Source organism: Ranitomeya variabilis, chromosome 4, assembly GCF_051348905.1.
Source record: "Ranitomeya variabilis isolate aRanVar5 chromosome 4, aRanVar5.hap1, whole genome shotgun sequence".
NCBI classification, from domain to species: Eukaryota; Metazoa; Chordata; class Amphibia; order Anura; family Dendrobatidae; genus Ranitomeya; species Ranitomeya variabilis.
This window is the reverse complement of record NC_135235.1, coordinates 227,762,329-227,784,606: the sequence shown is the minus strand read 5'-3', so window position 1 is coordinate 227,784,606 and position 22,278 is coordinate 227,762,329. Positions and strand designations below refer to the sequence as shown.

Here is a 22,278-nt window from a genome sequence, read left to right as displayed (position 1 = left end):
TTGCCTCATTCTCTCATTGTTTGTCTTTTCTTTCCTCAAGGCAGTTGTTGTACCTCAAACTTTGCTAAAAGGAGAATAACCTGCCAGAGATACTTGGAAAGTGTGGCATGCCCTAGTATTATCAGAGTGATCTCATCCATCCCATGATACATTATGGTTTTTTTTACCTTTCCATAGAGTATTTATATGATCCCGGTGTACAGACAACAGGATGAGCAGAAGAGAATCCGAGAAGCCACCACTGATCCACGATGAAAAACCTGGTCACTTTGCTTTGCGTGATCTCTGCTCTTCTCGTCTCAGGTAAGAATAGTGCAGTCACTACACAACATATGCACATAGTGCACTGTGGCGTGGCACCTTCTTTGCTGTGTTGTTCCTTTTTCAAGTATTACATAATTGTGGAGAATAAGGCAAATATGAAGGCATTTTCCATATAGAAAATATTTTTGTTAAAAATTAGACCCTTTATAAATACAATCTGAAAATTAGATTCTATCATGCTTTGAACAAATTGCAACTATATATTTTTTCTTTTTTTTATTTTCTTTTTCTTGTTTCTTTTTATTTCTCTACATTTATCTACTGTACTAGATGGTGGCCCGATTCTAACGCATCGGGTATTCTAGAATATGTATGTATGTATGTACGTCGCGCTGTGAGTGGGGGTTAAATTGCGCTCCAATATCGCTGATTGGTCGCGCCCGGCTGGCCGATCAGCGAAGCATGGTTCAAATCAGGCGCCAATTCGCGGTCGGACTGCACCTGTCGTTGATTGGTCGCGACCGGCCGGGCACGACCAATGACCGTAGCAGTGTTTAAATACCGCGCCAATATCGCTGATTGGTCGTGGCCGGCCGTGCGCGACCAATCACTGAAGCGGCATTTAAATCCCATGCCAATAGCGCTGATTGGTCGCAGCCGGCCGGGCACAACCAATCACTGAAGCGTGGTTTAAATCCCACGTCAATTCGCGGCTGGACTGCGTCTGTTGCTGATTGGTCGCAGGATGTCGGGGGTTCGGGGCTCTGGATGTCAGGGGTTTGGGGTGCAGGATATAGTACAGCCACATAGTATATAACACAGCCACGTAGTATATAGCACAGCCATGTAGTATGTAGTATATAGCACAGCCACATAGTGTATAGCACAGTCACGTAGTATATAGCAGCCACATAATATATAGCAGCCACATAGTATATAGCACAGCCATGCAGTGTATAGCACAGCCACGTAGTATATAGCACAGCCACATAGTATATAGCACAGCCACGTAGTATATAACACAGCCACGTAGTATATAACACAGCCCACGTAGTATATATCACAGACAGCCACGTAGTGTATAGCACAGCCATGTAGTATATAGCACAGCCACGTAGTATATAGTACAGCCATGTAGTATATAGCACAGCCACATAGTATATAGCACAGCCACGTAGTATATAACACAGCCCACCTAGTATATATCACAGACAGCCACGTAGTATATAGCAGCCACGTAGTATATAGCAAAGCCCATAGTATATAGCACAGCCACGTAGTATATAGCACAGCCACATAGTATATAGCAGCCACATATTATATAGCAGCCACATATTATATAGCAGCCACATAGTATATAGCAGCCACATAATATATAGCACAGCCACTTCATATATAGCACAGCCCAGGCAGTATATAGCACAGCCCACACAGTATATAACACAGCCCATGCAGTATATAACACAGCCACGTAGTATATAGCACAGCCACGTAATATATAGCACAGCCACATAGTATATAGCACAGCCACGTAGTATAGAGCACAGCCACATAGTGTATAACACAGCCCACATACCATATAACACAGACAGCCACGTAGTATATAGCAGAGCCATGTAGTATATAGCACAGCCACGTAGTATACAGCCCAGCCACGTAGTATATAGCACAGCCACATAGTATATAGCACAGCCACATAGTATATAGCAGCCACATAGTATGTAGCAGCCACATAGTATATAGCAGCCCCATAGTACATAGCAGCCACGTAGTATATAGCACAGCCCACGCAGTAAATAACACTGCCCACGCAGTATATAACACTGCCCACGTAGTATGTATCAGTCACGCAGTATGTAACATAGCCCATGTAGTATACAGCAGTGTGGGCACCATATCTCTGTTAAAAAAAAGAATTAAAATAAAAAATAGTTATATACTCACCCTCCGGCATCCACCGATACGCGAGAGCGGCGAGGCTGCCGCCAGCTTCCATTCCCAGTGATGCATTGCGAAATTACCCAGATGACTTAGCGGTCTCGCGAGACCGCTAAGTCATCTGGGTAATTTCACAATGCATCTCTGGGAACGGAAGCTGGCGGCAGCCTCGCCGCTCACGTACATCAGTGGACGCCGAAGGGTTAGAAAAGCACCATTTTTATTTTTTTTTATTATTTTTAACATTATATCTTTTTACTATTGATGCTGCATAGACAGCATCAATAGTAAAAAGTTTGTCACACAGTGTTAATAGCAGCGTTAACAGACTGCGTTACACCGCGTTATGCTGCGGTGTAACGCAGTCAGTTTAACGGACTGCTAAAATGCTATGTGGGTGGCGGGCGCTGACTGGGGGGGAGTCAGCGACTTGGGATTTCCATGACAGACAGACAAACAGACGGAAGTGCCCCTTAGAAAATTATATAGATAGATAATCTTGGTCTAATTTTTCACATTTTTCTTTTGCTTTCACATGTCTTCTCCACCTTTTCCTTATTATTATTATTATTATTATTATTCATTTTTATAGCGCCATTTATTCCATGGCGCTTTACATGTGAAGTACGGGGCAAATATAGATAAACATTAAACATGAGCAAAAACAAGGCACACGGGTACATAAGGAGGGAGGACCCTGCCCGCGAGGGCTCACAGTCTGCAGGGGATGGGTGATGATACACTAGGAGAGGGTAGAGCTGGTTGTGCGGCGGTTCAGTAGGTTCAGGATCACTGCAGGCTGTAGGCTTGTCGGAAGAGGTGAGTCTTCAGGCTCTTTTTGAAAGTTTCTATGGTAGGCGAGAGTCTGATGTGCTGGGGTAGAGAGTTCCAGAGTATGGGGGAAGCACGGGAGAAGTCTTGGATGCGGTTGTGGGAAGAAGATATGAGGGGGGAGTAGAGAAGGAGGTCTTGAGAGGATCGGAGGTTGCGTGTTGGTAGGTACCAGGAGATCATGTCACAGATGTATGGAGGAGATAGGTTGTGGATGGCTTTGTAGGTCATTGTGAGGGTTCCTTATTCTCTTCTTCCCCTTGCTCTCACATTCTAATCTTTTTTTCTTATTATTTTCCTTCATATTCTTCTTTCTCATCCAGTCCTTATGCCCTCATCTTTCTTTCTTTCTTTCTTTCTTTCTTTCTTTCTTTCTTTCTTTCTTTCTTTCTTTCTTTCTTTCTTTCTTTTTTTCTTTCTTTCTTTTCTTTCCTTTCGCTATCATTTGCCTTTTCTTCTTCTACCTGCTGTTACTCATATTTTCCTTGTCAACTATATTATTGTTCCCATTCTTCCTTTCCTTTCTCTTAATATTTTCCATTAAGTTGTATTTCCTTCTGTTTGTTCTCCTTTTCTTTTTTCTCTATTTCACCTACTTCTTTTATTCTATTAAATGCCTTATGTTTTCATTGTCTTCTATTTTCTCCCCTCCTATGTAACTATTAATGTTTTATTTGTCCTCCTCTTTTACTTCCTTTACCTCCTACACCTTTTTTCCCATCTTTTCTACTTCTCCCTTTTCTTTTGCTTTTTCTTTTTATTTGTTTGCTCTCTATTCTTCTTTTCTTCTCTTTTGCCTCTTATTTTAAATATCATCTCTAAGTCTTTTTTTTATTTTCTGCCTTTTCTCCACCATTACTTTTTCTTCTTCACTTCAGTTTTTCCTTTATCTTCTTTTACTGTTAACCATTGTTTCCCTCCTTTTTTTCCTCTTGTCCTTTCTACTCTTTAATCCAATTAATTTTCTTCTTGCTTTCTTCTTGTCTTCCTCTTTTCTCTTGTATATTACACTTCTTTTTCTGTTCCCTCTCCTCAATTGTTGCTGTCTTCCCCTCCTTTCACTTATCTTATCTATCTTCTCCTATTTCTTTTTCTTTTTCCTATTTTTTCTTTGCATTCTCCTTCTTGTCCTCTTATAATTTGTTTTCTTTCCTATAAATCCTTCTCTTTTCTCTCTTCCATTTTTTTCTTCCTCTTTAGCTTTGTCTATATTTTCTTTTCTCCTTTTTGATCTCATTCATTTCTTATGTTAAACCATTTTTTTTATTTAGGTTTAATTCTTACCTTACTATCTATCCTTGTTTTCTTCTTATTTTCTAGCTTCTTTTTTGTTTATCCCTTTCTCCTAATTTTTCTTTTTGTCCTTATTTGCTTTTTTCCCACCATTCTGCTTCCCATTTAACTTTCCAATTCCTCTCTTTCTTATGTATCATTATTTTTCCTCCACATTTCTTTTTTCTTTCCCAGTCTCTTGTCCTCCGATGCTACTCTTTGTTCTTATGCACATATTCTTCTTTTGTCCATGTTTCTTTTCTCATCATGATTATCTTTTTTATCACCTCTTTTCCCTTTTTATCTTCCTTTTCTTGTTTAGTTTCCCAGTCCTTCCCTTCTGCCTTGTCCTCATTCCTCCATTTTCTCTTCTTTTTTATTTTTGCTCTTCTCCCTGTCCCTTATTATTTTTGTTTCCCTTTCTCCTTTGTCTTTCTCCATTTTCCTTCATCTCCTTCTCTTCTTCTTTAAATCCTCTTTATTCTTCCGTCTCTTCTTATTCTACTTATCTTGTGTTATATATTTTGAAATTCCTAATAAGAAAACTATGATTGCATCAATACAATCATTAAACACATGATATAAACATTCCATTTTAGTGGAAAGCTTGGTGTGCAAGTCTTGTCTAAACCGAAATGGAGATTCGTGTAACACAGAAGAATCTGTGAATTGTGGGGACAGTTCTAGATGTTGCACGGTTTCTGGATTTACACGGTACAGTAAGTATCTTCCTTGAAGACAAAGTCTTGAATATTAACAAATCTAATTACTTAATTTGGAAATTCTTGGAGTATTAACCTTGTCCTGAAGGTTCATTGTCGGCAACCCCATCCAAGACTAAATTTCTATTAACTTTTATTCAACCTACTTGCCCATTCAACTACTTTATCTGTGTAATTCTCTGGCTTCACTGTCACTGAGTCTCCATCCAAAGTAGTATAAGTAAGTTAGTCAACTTCAATCATCACCAGTGATCACCCCAATGTTCTGGAGACTTTGTGCACTATTTTCAATGAGTAATGCATAAAAAATAAGCCTTCCATGTATAACTGTTTCATCGTGACTTGAATACTTTCTCTAACAAGAACCTCAATGTATTTCAGATTCCACTACAACCCAATTTATTCACAAAGGCTGTGAACATAATTTAGCCAGTGGCCAATTTCTCCGCATTGCAAGTGAAGGATTTGTTTGCCAGTCTTATGTAAACTGTTGTGAAAAAGACAATTGCAACCCGGATTATTACAGTAAGTAAAGAAGGCAAAAATCATTCAATAATCAGCATTTAATTAGAGGCAGGTAAAATGGAAAAATTATAAACTCATCATTCGTGATTACTTGGTATGAGCAAAACTGATGAAATTTGATTTGCCAAATTTGAACAAGAATTGAATTGCTATTAAAAAATAGATTTTTATTATTATGTGTTAAGCATAATAAATACATGGACTGAAAAATATTTAAGTAAAACATTAATCTAGCCTCTTTCTTCACCTGTCCCAACATCTCAATTTCCCTCCTGGTCATCCTTTGCCTCGCCAACCTTCTTCGGTTCTGGTCTTTTCTTTCATCTTCACTAGAGATGGGCAAACCCGAACTGTAAAGTTTGGTACCACGGTTCCGAACATGAATTTCCATGGGAAACCCGTGTTACAGCTCGGGTCCAGTTCAGGTCCAGGGCGGCTGTAAAAGAAAACATAAAATTAATAATAAACATTATAAATATTATACTTACCTGTCCAGTGACGGGTCCTTCCATCCCGCTGTCTCCCGGCTGCATCTGCTTCCAGGGCCGCTCATTACCTTCCGTTGGTATTCACTGCACTTGGCAGTCTTTGGCTTTTTCTGACAGTGTTCATGCGGTGACGTTAGCTGTGCGGGATGACACGTCGCTGGACAGGTAAGTATAATTATAATTTTATGCTTTCTTTTACAGGCCCCCCGCCCCATCCCATATCTGTAAAGTCCAAGTTCGGGGTTCGGACACAAATTTGCATCATCTCCAGCCCCGAACTCGAATTTTACAGAAAAACTCAGGTGAATCCGCCGATCCCGAACATCGGGGGGTTCGCCTATCACTAGTCTTCAGCCTTCTTCATTCTTTAATGCCTGTGGTGTTAATTAGACCAAGCTTGTTACATTATGATGTTGAGGAGAAAAGAAAGTCATAACGTCACGTTAGACCTAGTCAGCATCACAGTCAAAAATTGAAGAAGACTGAAGATGAAAATGAAGACCAGATTTGCAAGGAGGAAGTACGCTATGCTTGGATCTGCACCACCAACACAAGTGAGGGACAAGGTGGGCATCAAATAAAATGTCAACCATGCTTGATTCCAATGAATTAATTTTTAAATATTCAGGATATACTCACCATTTTCTTTGTGTGAAATTCAAAACAATTTGATTTGCCTCCAATCGATTCACTAATTTCTAGTGACAAAAATCATCAACAAAACCTTTACCTTTCAGATGATATTTCAAAATCTATTAGGATTTTAAGTTTCAACATTTCTTCTTGACTTTTTTTTACAGTACCTGTTGATAACGAGAAAGAAAATGGATATGTCTGTCCAATCTGCTACAAGGATCACAATACTAAAGGATGCATTGCTTACAGACAAGAAAAATGTACAGGAGATGCCACCTTGTGTGCAGAGTACATAGGGACATTTTTCAAACCAGGTAATGAATGAAGGTCAATCAAGCTCAACCCTTGATGTGTGAACCATACATCACATTATAGCAAATCAACAATTTGACCGTAAACTCCACAACCATACACTGATGGTCAATCCTAAAAACAGTCCATCAAAGTTATGTTCTGGAAAATCCATTATGCCTCTATGATGGTCGATATATTATTTTTATTCTACTGCTGTCTTCTCTTCAGTAAAACAAACCCAAGTAATTAATTACTCATACATTTCCAAATCTTGAGTGAGTTTCTACAGTAAAACGATTGCTATGGCTCCAAACTTATCTTCAACTGAGGTCTCCCTTAGTTCTCACTGTAATGTGGAAAGGTAGAAAAGCTTCTCAACCTGCTCCCTTGGATTGCATATGTAGGTGATAAATATGGATATTGTAGAGTTTGCATTATTTTTTTTTCTAATAAAATTAATAAAAACTTACATTTAAAACCTCATAGTTTAAGAAGATATTTTTTGAATACCTTAATGAAAATTAAATGCTTGACAAAAAATGCCATGAATGACTTATGCCAATTTTACAGTTCTTTCACAGATTTGAGTCTAATCTTTAACACTTTAAACTTCTGCCAACAGGCTCACTTAGTGTTATACAATTAATTGAGGTTTACTCACCCTACCTGGGTTCAATGCTGTGTCTCCACCATTGCAACAGTCTCTGCTATTTGACTGCACAGGGGACAATGTGTTTTTTTCAGATAGAATACTCATTTAAAATGGGAAATCAAATTAGCCAGGTGTTCATAAAAGTTGTCTTAGTGCAGAGAGTCCCTGTCAACTCCTAAATATCCCAAAAATATTTCTTAACCTTCTTGTGAGTAAATAAAATGACATATAATAAACTGATGATTACATTTCTTCCACAGATGGATCTGCTCCAGGAACATCCTTCAAGTCTTGTGCCAATCCTTCTGGATTCTTAAATCTGGGTGCATGCTTCGGTATAGAAGAGATTGAAAGAGTTCAGTTTCAAACAATTGCACCAACTGAATCACCACACAATTAATCCATTACCTTGACATCATTGATAAAATAAATCTATTATTCTCTTTTTCTGATATAGGTATTGTTCTAAATTACTACTGATCAAAATCTTTGAAAAGAAAGAAGTTGATAATCAATAACATTAACATTAGTGATCTTCTGAAATTAAGTAAATAAAACTTTTACGAGCATGGTCATGACCTTGTGTTTTATTCCATGCTTTTTTTTTACATTTTAACTAGTGATGAGCAAGTATGCTCGTTACTCGAGTTTCTCCGAACATGATCTGGTGTCCGAGTATTTTGGCGTGTTCGGAGATTTAGTTTATGTCGACGCAGCTGCATGATTTGCGGCTGCTAGACAGCTTGAATACATGTGGGGGTTCCCAAACAAACAGGCAACCCCACATGTATTTAAGCTGTCTAACAGCCACAAATCATGCAGCTGCGCTGACGTAAACTAAATCTCCAAGCACGCCAAAATACTTGGAGGACACCCAAGCATGTTCGGAGAAACTCGAATAACGAGCACACTTGCTCATCATTAATGTTATCACTTTTAACAAACAAACAAAAATACACATCTTTAAAATCAGGGAAGAAAGGGGAGGATATATGGAGGGAGGAAAATAAGTAAATAATTTAGAAGGAAGGAACGTTTGGGAAGGGAATGAAATGTAGGGAAGAAGGAGAACCAACAACAAGAGGTCATTTTAACCTTTTTGCCAATATTTATAGCAAAAAGGCATATTCCATTTAATATGAATCCTAAAATAGCGTATAATTCACAATATTGATACTATAACTTACTCATAAGTCTTAACTCAACATGCAATAAAGATTATACAAAAAGAAGAAGAGATTGAAGTACTTTGGAGGACTTGGCTATACTGGGTTATTATATCAATCCAAGGTTTCCACCTGTTATAGAATTTAGAGTAATAATTGTTAGCAATGGCTTGATTTTTTTTCATACACATTGTACAAAGAAATTGTACCTACTCTTTTCGAAGTAGACGGAATTTAGAGCCTCTTCCAATTAGCTGCAATTTAATTTTTAGCAGTGCCATTTGGCGATTTCTTTATGCAATATTTTATTTATAAGAGCGGACAATTCATTCCCCACGTTCTTTAATTTGGAGCAATTCCAGAAAATATGTAGGAGATTGCCAATGAGGCCACAACCTCTCCAACATATTGGTCAATCTGGAAGGCATGAAGTACCATCTCGTGAGTGTCTTAAAGTAGGACTCATATAGGGTTGGGCAAATGTTTGAAGACTAAGAATGTATTAGAGCTTCATTCCACTGGTCTATAGAGAAAGCTATTTATTAGATCCTTCTCCCAGTTAAGCACATATGTTTTTTCTTATTGAAGGATATATCATTAATGCTAATAGTTTTCCAGAAGATGGTTGCATAGGAGAATACAAAAAGTATCTGTTAACAGATTTTCGTTATGAAGTTAGTGGGAAATAGGTTTCCCTATGAAATGAAATATACTGAATTCTCAATCCTTAAGTTTTTTTTGCTAAATTTTAATTCCTTTAAGGAAATGAAGTAATTCCCATTATATAAATCTTTTATTTATGTAAACCAATGGACTTCCAGGATTGCGGAATTGTAATCCCTGTAATTAATTCAATGAAATCTAATGAGAAATTCTTAATTAGATGAATTGTATTTTTTTTGTTCTGTGGAGTAGCTAATTTTTTCCATTCCACAATTCATGCCACTATAGTCGGAAGATGTTGAAGAGATAACAATGGAACAATGGAAGGACGGTAGAAACCAGTCGCCCAGTATCAGCCTGAGCTAGATGCTGGGACCGATGTCTCCACTGAGCAGGCTCCACTGCAGCTGGAGAAGAATGGGAGACCGCAGCGGAGCTGGTTCGAGATTCCCCCTGTGCAGAGGTGGGAACTCGACACCTAACATTACCCCTCTCCTAGGGCCCCCCTCCTTGGACCTCGCTACACTCGAAGGCAGCAATGAGCTGCGGAGCTCGAAAGTGCTCAGCAGGCTCCCAAGACCTGTCCTCAGGGCCATAACTCTTCCAATCCACCAAATAATTTTTTTTACCACGTACCACCATACACCCCAAGATAGCATTCACCTCATAATCATCCGTAGACGAACCCGATGTCCTGGCAGATGACTCGGAAAACCGGGACTTGTGTATGGGCTTTAAGAGGGACACATGAAAGGTGTTCGTGATACCTAAGGGTGGAGGAAGGGCCAGATGGTAGACCACAGGGTTAACCTGTTCGAGGACCTTGAAGGGAACCAAGTAGGGCAGTGCAAACTTAGTGGACTGAACTTGCAGCCTGATGTTACGGGTGAAGAGCCACATTAAGTCACCAGGAGCAAAGGTCGGAGCGGGGCACCGATGTGCATCGGCGGAGGACCTCATTCCCTGCTTGGAGGCCCGGATGGCATCCTGAGTGCGGTCCCAAATGTCCCGTGCCTCCACAACCCAGTCTGCCACCCTGGAGTTGGCGGAAGACACGGGCATAGGCACAGGAACCCACGGATGCTGGCCCTAATTAAGGAGGAATGGGATCTGACCAGTGGAGTCGGCTACGGTGTTGTTTAGCGCAAACTCCGCCCATGGTAGCAAGGATGCCCAGTCATCCTGCCTGGCTGAAACAAAATGTCGCAGATATGTGACCAGAGTCTGGTTGGCTCTCTCTACCAACCCATTCGTCTCGAGATGATATGCTGAAGAGAGATTCAACTCAATGCTGAGTAGATGACAAAGCTCTCTCCAGAACCGAGATGCAAACTGGGGATCCCGGTCACTGACAATTTTGTCCGGCATACCGTGTAGGCGAAAGATACATTTAATAAACAATGCAGCCAGAGCCCGTGCAGAAAGTAACTGTGGAAGAGGCACCAAGTGCACCATTTTGGAAAAATAGTCGGTGATCACCCAAATAATGGTGCAGCTACGAGACTTGGGTAAGCCCACCACAAAATCCATCCTGACCATCTCCCAGGGCATGTCTGCCACCAGCAGGGGGTAAAGTAACCCAGCTGGCCGTTGTCGAGGGAACTTGTTCTTGGCACAGGAGACACATGCCCGAACATAGTCTCTGATGTCACAGACCGTATGCGGCCACCAGTACGTCGTCGCCAGCAGCTCAAATGTCCTTTTGGTCCCAAAATGTCCACCCACCCTGGACAAGTGAGCCTAAGAGAGAACCTCCGGATGCAAATTAGTTGGTACAAAAGTCTTGCCCGGGGGCATAGACTCTAGCGAAACCAGTGCCAAGGTTCTCAAGCTCTCAGAAGGGACAATAAGCCGAGGCTCCTCTTCCTCCTCCTCAGATGATGCAACGGAGCGAGAGAGAGCGTTGGTACGAATGTTCTTCTCCCCAGAGAGAAAATGGAGGGTGAAATGGAACCGTGAGAAGAACAGGGACCATCTGGCATGGCGAGAATTTAGCCGCTGGGCTGTCTGTAAGTAGACCAGATTTTTGTGGTCTGTGAAAACTTGGAAGGGAAAATGAGCCCCCTCCAAAAGATGTCTCCACTCTGAGAAAGCCAACTTCATTGCTAGCAACTCCCTGTCCCCGATTAAATAATTCCTCTCTGCTGGTGTGAAGGTCTTGGAAAAGAAGAAGCAAGGATGCTTCCGACCTTGAGCATCCTTTTGGAAGAGGACTGCTCCAGCACCAACGGAAGAGGCATCCACCTCCATTATAAACGGCTAATCTACATCGGGGTGATGTAGGATGGGAGTGCTAGCAAAATGAGACTTAATAGAAGTGAAGGCCAGGATCCATAGCCAATCCATGAGCAGAGATGATATAGCCCAGGAAAGGAAAGGACTCCTGCTCAAACACACATTTCTCCAACTTGGCGTAGAGGGAATTTGCCCGTAAGAGGTCGAAGACTCTGCAAACATCTCTCCGGTGGGAGTCAATATCTGGAGAGTAGATGAGAATATCATCCAGATAGACTATGACCGAGGTGGAGAGCATATCCCGGAAGATGTCATTTACAAAGTTTTGGAAAATGGCTGGGGCATTACAGAGCCCAAAGGGCATCACTAGGTATTCATAGTGCCCATCCCTGGTGTTAAAAGCCATCTTCCATTCGTCTCCCTCACGGATACGCATCATGTTGTAAGCACCCTGCAGATCTAGTTTAGTAAACACCCTTGCTCCCCGAAGCCTATCAACGAGCTCAGATATCAGGAGCAGAGGATACTTATTCTTAACGTGATGGCGTTAAGGCCTGTAGTCTATGCATGGACGTAGTTCCCCGTTCTTCTGCACGAAGAAGAACCCAGCCCCTGCAGGTGACACTGACTTCCTAATGAATCCTCTTGCCAGATTTTCCTGGATGTACTGTTACATTGCCTCCATCTCCGGGAGAGATAACGTATAGACTCGACCCCGGGAAGGCTCAGCACCAGGCAAGAGGTCAATAGGACAGTCATAGGGGCGGTGAGGTGGAAGGGTCTCCGCAGCCCTTTTGGAGAACACGTCCGCATAGAGCCAATATTGCTTGGTGAGAGAGGATAGATCTGCGGGTACCTCCATAGTAGCAACCTGAACGCATTCCCTCTGACATCTACCCCCACAAGATTCACCCTATCCCAAAATTCTGCCTGTGGACCACTCAATATGAGGAGAGTGGTACCGTAACCAAGGTATCCCTAACAGGACCTCATCAATTCCCTCAGGAGCAGAGATATAATCTCCTGATGAGATGGCGACATGGACAAAGTAAAAGGGATGGTCTGGTGTGTTATCTGTGATGGCAGTGTCAACCCATTCACCACTCGTACGGTTACTGGTTGAGCAAGCATCACCAGGGGTATTGCAAGACGTTGGGCGAAGGCAGAAGACATAAAATTGCCCTCCGACCCAGAATCCAAGCAGAGTTCTACCGAATGAGTGGATGAGCCTATTGTAATTGTCTCCTTGAAGGACAATTTGGAGGCAAGCATCGCCATTAGGGTTGAGCGAAACAGATCGGACAAATTCAAAAATAGCCGACTTTCGGCAAAGTTGGGTTTCATGAAACCCGACCCGATCCTAGTGTGGGATCGGCCATGAGGTCGGCAATCTGCGCGCCAAAGTTGCGTTTCATATGACGCTTTCAGCGCCATTTTTCAGCCAATGAAGGAGGACGCAGAGTGTGGGTAGCGTGATGACATAGGTCTCGGTCCCCACCATCTTAGAGAAGGGCATGACAGTGATTGGCTTGCTTTCTGCAGCATCACAGGGGCTATAAAGGGGCGTGCACGCCGACCGCCATCTTACTTTTGCCGATCTTAGCATAGGGAGAGGTTGCTGCAGCTTCATCAGAAGAAGGGATATAGTTAGGGAGGGAAGATTAACCCCAAACTGCTTGTGCTGTAGCGATTTCCACTGTCCAACACCACCTTTTTTTTGCAGGGACAGTGGAGGCTATATTTTTGTGCATCAGCTCTGTAGCTTATTAGGCTGCCTTATAAGGCTCCCTGATAGCTGCATTGCTGTTTGCACCGCTGCTGTGCAAACCAACTGCTTTTTTAAAAGCAAAAATCCTGTTGCTCCTTTCTGCACAGTTATCTTGTTTATTTGTCCGCACTTTTGTGTGCAGCAGTCCTTTCTATTGCTGCCATACTTGTCCTGAGATCATTGTAGGGAGATTGAAATTGTACAACAGTCCTTGTATTTTTTCATATATCTTCCAGCCACTTTCTGCCACGTACATTGTGTTGTTTTATACACTGGGCCTGAGTTTTGGTTCAGTCTCCAAAAAAAAAGTGAGATTCAAATTCTCACAAAGTGGATATACTTCAGTCCTGTTAGTTTGTCGTATATCAGCCAGCCACTTTCTGCCACTTACATTGTGTTGTTTTATACACTGGGCCTGAGTTTTGGTTCAGTCTCCCAAAAAAAAAAGTGAGATTCAAATTCTCACAAAGTGGATATACTTCAGTCCTGTTAGTTTGTCGTAAATCAGCCAGCCACTTTCTGCCACGTACATTGCGTTGTTTTATACACTGGGCCTGAGTTTTGGTTCAGTCTCCAAAAAAAAAAAGTGAGATTCAAATTCTCACAAAGTGGATATACTTCAGTCCTGTTAGTTTGTCGTATATCAGCCAGTCACTTACATTGTGTTGTTTTATACACTGGGCCTGAGTTTTGGTTCAGACTCCCCCCCAAAAAAGTGAGATTCAAATTCTCACAAAGTGGATATACTTCAGTCCTGTTAGTTTGTCGTATATCAGCCAGCCACTTTCTGCCACTTACATTGCGTTGATTTATACACTGGGCCTGAGTGTTGGTTCAGTCTCCCCCCAAAAAAGTGAGATTCAAATTCTCACAAAGTGGATATACTTCAGTCCTGTTAGTTTGTCGTATGTCAGCCAGCCACTTTCTGCCACTTACATTGCGTTGTTTTATACACACTGGGCCTGAGTTTTGGTTCAGTCTCCAAAAAAAAAAGTGAGATTCAAATTCTCACAAAGCAGATATACTTTGGTCCTGTTAGTTTGTCGTGTATCAGCCAGCCACTTTCTGCCACTTACATTGCGTTGTTTTATACACTGGGCCTGAGTTTTGGTCCAGTCTCCCCAAAAAAGGGAGATATAAATTCTCAACAAGTTTATATACACCTTCTACCTTGTTTTACAGTACCATATAACGGTTTTTATTTTGGTTAGATTTTTCAAAAAATGAGGAAGTCTGGTGGAAGATCCCATGGGCGGTGGTTGCCAGCTGGTACTGATGGTGGTGGTGGTGGTGCATCTGGTGGTAGTGGCAAAAGCACAATAGCACCTAAGGCTGGAGGTTTTGAGCCAGCGTCATCGTCTGGCTACACAAGGCCTCGAAGGCTCCCTTATCTGGGAGTAGGAAAACAGCTTTTAAAGCCAGAGCAGCAGGAAAAAGTTTTGGCTTTCCTTGCTGACTCAGCCTCTAGCACTTTCGCCTCCTCTTCAGAAAGTTCCAAATATAAAAGCAGCGAGTCGTCAGTGGATGCACCCGGTCAGGAACAAGACGTTTCCTTGTGTCCTTCACCCAAACCAAAAGTGAAGGATGCGTCAGGCGACACTACAGATTACTCCATGGAGCTCTTTACACATACCGTGCCTGGGTTAGAAAGGGAAATTGTTAACTGATCATTACAAGATGAATCGGACATGGAGTGCACTGATGCACAGCCACAGCTAGATTATTATGCTGTTCCATTGACTCAGATCACTACATTGCCCTCGCAGTGTACTGAGCCAGAATCTGACCCTGATGAGACTATGGTGCCCCGTCCCGAACGCTATAGCACCTTACACGGTGACAAAGACGAAGGTGCACATGATATTGAAGAGGAGCTGATAGATGACCCAGTTGTTGACCCAGATTGGCAGGCATTGGGGGAAGAGGGTGCCGCTGCCAGTAGCTCAGAAGCGGAGGAGGATGATCCGCAGCAGCCATCTACATCGCAACAGCTGTCATCTGGCAGGCCCGTATCAGGCCAAAAACGTTTGTCATAAACAAAAACAGTTTTAGGACAGTGTGGCCATCCGGTGAAAGTAGCACAGCAATGCCTGAAAAGGTATTCCATAGTAGGAAGAGTGTAGTGTGGCAATTTTTTAACCAAGATCCGAATGATCAGTCAAAAGTTATCTGTAAGAAATGCTCAAAGACCTTTAGCAGAGGGAAGAATTTAAAAAATGTAAATACAACGTGCATGCTTAGAAATTTAACCAGCATGCACTTGCAAGCCTGGACTAACTACCAAATGTCTCGTAAAGTTGGTGCACCTGCTCAGAATGAAGGTAGTCTGCCATGCTACATTGCTTCCCTCACTGTAAGCCCACCGGTTAGGACACCACCAGCAGCAAATGTGGAGGTATCGTCGCAAGGCCAAAGCAGTCAGGGAATCACAAGGTTCTTGGTAGGAAACACTGTATGTAGGCCAACATCAAGAATACCATCACCAACCCTCTCTCAATCCGCCATGTCAACCACCCCCACCACTAGTTCCACCATATGCTGCTCTCCAGTCCAGCTCACCCTACAAGAGACTCTCGTTAGGAAAACAAAGTACTCATCCTCTCATCCGCGTACACAGGGTTTGAATGCCCACATTGCTATACTAATCTCATTAGAGATGATGCCCTACCGGTTGGTTGAAAGCGAAGCTTTCAAAGACCTGATGGCCTACGCAGTACCACGCTATGACCTACCCAGTCGGCACTTCTTTGCGAGAAAAGCCATCCCAGACCTCCACCAGCATGTCAAAGACCGCATTGTCCATGCACTGAGGCAATCAGTCAGTGGAAAGGTGCACCTCACAACAGATGCATGGACCAGTAGGCATGGCCAGGGATGTTACGTGTCCAACACAGCGCACTGGGTTAATGTGGTGGATGCAGGGTCCACAGGAGACACCCATAGAGGGACAGTTCTGCCTAGCCCATGGTCTAGGAAACAGTTGGCTGTAGGTGATTGCCACCCCTCCTCCTTATCCTCCTCCTCCAGAAGCAAAAGCTCGTCCACAGAGCGCAGTCGCACGACCACTCCATCTGCAGCTGCCAGTGTTGCACACAAGGTGTCCCATTATCGAACAGCTAGTGGTAAGCGTCAGCAGGCTGTGTTACAAATGAAGTGTTTGGGCGACAACAGACACACCGCGGAAGTACTGGCCGAGTACTTGCAGCAACAAACTCAGTCATGGCTGGGCAGTGTACATCTTGAGGCAGGCAAGGTAGTCAGTGATAACGGAAGGAATTTTATGGCTGCCATAGCCCTTTCAGAACTGAAACACATACCTTGCCTGGCTCACACCTTGAACCTGGTGGTGCAGTGCTTCCTCAAAAATTATCCGGAGTTACCAGCCCTGCTCCTGAAGGTGCGAAGACTTTGCTCGCACATCCGCTGGTCGCCCGTACACTCCAGCCGTATGAAGAACCATCAGCGATAGCTGAATCTTCCCCAGCACTGCCTAATAATCGACGTTGCAACAAGCTGGAACTCCACACTGCACATGGTTCAGAGGCTGTGCGAACAGAGGCGTGCTGTGATTAATTTGTGGGAGGATACACATACACAGGCAGGCACATGGATGGCAGACATGGAGTTGTCTGGTGTGCAGTGATCGAAGCTACAAGACCTCTGTCAAGTCCTTCAGTGTTTTGAGGAATGCACACAGCTGGTAAGTGCAGACGATGCCATCATAAGCATGAGCATCCCACTAATGCGTCTGCTGATGCAAAGTTTGACGCACATTAAGGAGCAGGCGTCTGTAGCCGAGGAGGAGGGAAGACTTGATGACAGTCAGCCATTGTCTGCTCAGGGAACTCTCCTGGACGAGGTGGCGGACAAAGAGGAGGAGGAGGATGATGGGGATGAATATTTATGGAAGGAGGATACTTCTCAGGGGGCAATAGAAACTGGTGGCATTGAAAGGTCAGGTACAGGGTTTTTGCGGGACACAAGTGATGTTGATTTGCAAAAAAGTGCTCCTCAGCCCAGCACAAGCAGTGAATTGACACCTGAAACATTGGCCCACATGGCTGAGTGTTATGACCCCAATGGCGAGGGTCTCAGAGGAACGTGGAAGTCTGCAGAGTACAAAAATCCAGCTCATAGGGCAGTGGTAACTGGGTTGACCATATATCTACTCCTAACGCCAACACTAGAAGTAGCCGGGGATCATTCCTACGTTGATTCTAGATGACACGCGCCAGCCGGAGAATCTAGCTACCCCTAGTAGAGGAAAACAAAGACCTTTCTTGCCTCCAGAGAAGGGGACCCCAAAGCTGGATAGAAGCCCCCCACAAATAATGACGGTTAGGTAAGAGGAAATGACAAACACAGAAATGAACCAGGTTTAGCACAGAGAGGCCCGCTTACTGATAGCAGAATAAAGAAAGGTAACTTATATGGTCAACAAAAACCCTATCAAAATCCACACTGGAAATTCAAGAACCCCCGAACCGTCTAACGGTCCGGGGGGAGAACACCAGCCCCCCTAGAGCTTCCAGCAAAGGTCAGGATATATATTTGGAACAAGCTGGACAAAAATACAAAACCAAAACAAATAGCAAAAAGCAAAAGGCAGACTTAGCTGATATAACTGGAACCAGGATCAGTAGACAAGAGCACAGCAGACTAGCTCTGATAACTACGTTGCCAGGCATTGAACTGAAGGTCCAGGGAGCTTATATAGCAACACCCCTAACTAACGACCCAGGTGAGGATAAAAGGAATGACAGAAAAACCAGAGTCAAAAAACTAGTAACCACTAGAGGGAGCAAAAAGCAAATTCACAACAGTACCCCCCCCTTAGTGAGGGGTCACCGAACCCTCACCACGACCACCAGGGCGATCAGGATGAGCGGCATGAAAGGCACGAACTAAATCGGCCGCATGAACATCAGAGGCGACCACCCAGGAATTATCCTCCTGACCATAGCCCTTCCACTTGACCAGGTACTGAAGCCTCCGCCTGGAGAGGCGAGAATCCAAGATCTTCTCCACCACGTACTCCAACTCGCCCTCAACCAACACCGGAGCAGGAGGCTCAGCAGAAGGAACTACAGGCACAATGTACCGCCGCAACAAGGACCTATGAAATACATTGTGAATAGCAAACGACACAGGAAGATCCAGACGAAAAGATACAGGATTAAGGATTTCCAATATCTTGTAAGGCCCAATAAAACGAGGTTTAAATTTGGGAGAGGAGACCTTCATAGGAACAAAGCGGGAAGAAAGCCATACCAAATCCCCAACGCGTAGTCGGGGACCCACACCGCGGCGGCGGTTGGCAAAGCGCTGAGCCTTCTCCTGTGACAACTTCAAGTTGTCCACCACATGATTCCAGATCTGCTGCAACCTATCCACCACAGAATCCACCCCAGGACAGTCAGAAGGCTCCACATGACCCGAAGAAAAGCGAGGATGGAAACCAGAGTTGCAGAAAAAAGGCGAAACCAAGGTGGCGGAACTAGCCCGATTATTAAGGGCAAACTCAGCCAACGGCAAGAATGTCACCCAATCGTCCTGATCAGCAGAGACAAAACACCTCAAATAAGCCTCCAAAGTCTGATTGGTTCGCTCCGTCTGTCCATTAGTCTGAGGATGGAAAGCAGACGAAAACGACAAATCAATGCCCATCCTACTACAAAAGGATCGCCAGAACCTGGAAACGAACTGGGATCCTCTGTCTGACACAATATTCTCAGGGATGCCGTGCAAACGAACCACGTTCTGGAAAAACACAGGAACCAGATCGGAAGAGGAAGGCAGCTTAGGCAAAGGAACCAAATGGACCATCTTGGAGAAGCGATCACATATCACCCAGATAACGGACATGCCCTGAGATAGCGGAAGATCAGAAATGAAATCCATGGAGATATGTGTCCAAGGTCTCTTCGGGACAGGCAAGGGCAAGAGCAAACCGCTGGCACGAGAACAGCAAGGCTTAGCTCGAGCACAAGTCCCACAGGACTGCACAAATGACCGCACATCCCTTGACAAGGAAGGCCACCAAAAGGACCTGGCCACCAGATCTCTGGTGCCAAAAATTCCCGGGTGACCTGCCAACACCGAGGAATGAACCTCGGAAATGACTCTGCTGGTCCACTTATCCGGGACAAACAGTCTGTCAGGTGGACAAGACTCAGACCTATCAGCCTGAAATCTCTGCAACACACGTCGCAGATCCGGAGAAATAGCTGACAAGATAACTCCATCTTTAAGAATACCAACAGGATCAGCGACTCCAGGAGCATCAGGCACAAAGCTCCTAGAAAGAGCATCGGCCTTCACATTCTTTGAACCTGGTAAATACGAGACAACAAAATCAAAGCGGGAGAAAAACAATGACCAGCGGGCCTGTCTCGGATTAAGGCGTTTAGCAGACTCGAGATACATCAGATTTTTGTGATCAGTCAAGACCACCACACGATGCTTAGCACCCTCGAGCCAATGACGCCACTCCTCAAATGCCCATTTCATGGCCAACAACTCCCGATTGCCCACATCATAATTTCGCTCGGCAGGCGAAAACTTCCTAGAGAAAAAGGCACAAGGTTTCATAACAGAGCAACCAGGGCCTCTCTGCGACAAAACGGCCCCTGCCCCAATCTCCGAAGCATCCACCTCAACCTGAAAGGGAAGTGAGACGTCAGGCTGGCACAAAACAGGCGCCGAAGTAAACCGGCGTTTCAACTCCTGGAAAGCCTCCACGGCAGCAGGAGCCCAGTTAGCTACATCGGAGCCCTTCTTGGTCATATCCGTCAAAGGTTTCACAATGCTAGAAAAATTAGCAATAAAACGACGGTAGAAGTTAGCGAAGCCCAAGAACTTCTGAAGACTCTTAACTGACGAGGGCTGAGTCCAATCAAGAATAGCTCGGACCTTGACTGGGTCCATCTCCACAGCAGAAGGGGAAAAAATGAACCCCAAAAAGGGAACCTTCTGTACACCAAAGAGACACTTTGAGCCCTTGACAAACAAAGAATTTTCACGCAAAATTTTAAAGACCAACCTGACCTGCTCCACATGCGAATCCCAATTATCAGAAAAAACCAAAATATCATCCAGATAAACAATCAAAAATTTATCCAGATACTTCCGGAAAATGTCATGCATAAAGGACTGAAAAACTGAAGGCGCATTGGAGAGCCCAAAAGGCATCACCAAGTACTCAAAATGACCTTCGGGCGTATTGAATGCGGTTTTCCATTCATCACCTTGCTTAATGCGCACAAGGTTGTACGCACCACGAAGGTCTATCTTGGTGAACCACTTGGCACCCTTAATCCGGGCAAACAAGTCAGACAACAGCGGCAAAGGATACTGAAATTTGACAGTGATCTTATTTAAAAGCCGATAATCAATACAAGGTCTCAAAGATCCGTCCTTTTTTGCCACAAAAAAGAATCCCGCACCAAGAGGGGAAGAAGACGGACGAATATGTCCTTTCTCCAGAGACTCCTTGATATATGAACGCATAGCGGTATGTTCAGGTACCGACAGATTAAACAGTCTTCCCTTAGGAAATTTACTGCCTGGGATCAAATCTATAGCACAGTCACAGTCCCTATGAGGAGGCAGTGCACTGGACTCAGACTCACTGAAGACATCCTGATAATCAGACAAATACTCCGGAACTTCCGAAGGCGTAGAAGAAGCAATAGACACAGGCAGGGAATCCCCATGAATACCACGACAGCCCCAACTTGAGACTGACATAGCCTTCCAGTCCAGGACTGGATTATGGGTCTGTAACCATGGCAGCCCTAAAACAACCAAATCATGCATTTTATGTAAAACCAGGAAACGTATCACCTCGCGGTGTTCAGGAGTCATGCACATGGTAACCTGTGTCCAATACTGCGGTTTATTTGCTGCCAATGGTGTAGCATCAATACCCCTAAGAGGAATAGGATTTTCTAATGGTTCAAGAGTAAAACCACAGCGCTTAGCAAATGAGAGATCCATGAGACTCAGGGCAGCACCTGAATCTACAAACGCCATGACAGGATAAGATGACAGTGAGCAAATCAAAGTTACAGACAGAATAAATTTAGGTTGCAAATTACCAACGGTGACAGGACTAACAACCTTAGCTATACGTTTAGAGCATGCTGAGATAACATGTGTAGAATCACCACAGTAGTAGCACAAGCCATTCCGGCGTCTATGAATTTTCCGCTCATTTCTAGTCAGGATTCTATCACATTGCATTAAATCAGGTGTCTGTTCAGACAACACCATGAGGGAATTTGCGGTTTTTCTATCACATTGCACCGAATTAGGTGTCTGTTCAGACAACACCATGAGGGAATTTGCGGTTTTGCGCTCCCGCAACCGCCGGTCAATTTGAATAGCCAGTGCCATAGTATCATTCAGACCTGTGGGAATGGGAAAACCCACCATAACATTCTTAATGGCTTCAGAAAGGCCATTTCTAAAATTAGCGGCCAGTGCACACTCGTTCCAATGTGTCAGCACGGACCATTTCCGAAATTTTTGGCAATACACTTCAGCCTCGTCCTGCCCCTGAGACATAGCCAGCAAGGCCTTTTCTGCCTGAATCTCAAGATTGGGTTCCTCATAAAGTAAACCGAGCGCCAGAAAAAACGCATCAAGATCAGCCAATGCCGGATCTCCTGGCGCCAGCGAAAAAGCCCAATCCTGAGGGTCGCCCCGTAAGAACGAAATAACAATTTTTACTTGCTGAGCAGAATCTCCAGATGAACAGGGTCTCAGGGACAAAAACAATTTACAATTATTCACGAAATTCCTAAACTTAAACCTGTCTCCG

General features: G+C 43.8%; 1 protein-coding gene across 1 annotated transcript; it reads left to right on the top strand.

Annotated features, from left to right (window-relative positions):
- The first annotated feature begins 201 nt into the window (after positions 1 to 201).
- Positions 202 to 8,194, top strand: LOC143768714 (phospholipase A2 inhibitor LNF1-like). Its single transcript, XM_077257366.1, has 5 exons — positions 202 to 303; positions 4,905 to 5,024; positions 5,409 to 5,552; positions 6,841 to 6,990; positions 7,883 to 8,194. Exons 1-5 carry the CDS (start codon positions 252 to 254, stop codon positions 8,020 to 8,022), a joined length of 606 nt encoding a protein of 201 aa, XP_077113481.1. The 5' UTR covers positions 202 to 251; the 3' UTR covers positions 8,023 to 8,194.
- Positions 8,195 to 22,278: the final 14,084 nt, after the last annotated feature.

Excerpts from the sequence above, each read along its gene's own strand:
- LOC143768714 (XM_077257366.1), top strand. The coding sequence starts at position 252 with ATGAAAAACCTGGTCACTTTGCTTTGCGTGATCTCTGCTCTTCTCGTC. Across the intron at positions 5,025-5,408 it reads TTCTGGATTTACACGGTACA|ATTCCACTACAACCCAATTT; the intron begins GTAAGTATCTTC and ends AATGTATTTCAG. Across the intron at positions 5,553-6,840 it reads TTGCAACCCGGATTATTACA|TACCTGTTGATAACGAGAAA; the intron begins GTAAGTAAAGAA and ends TTTTTTTTACAG.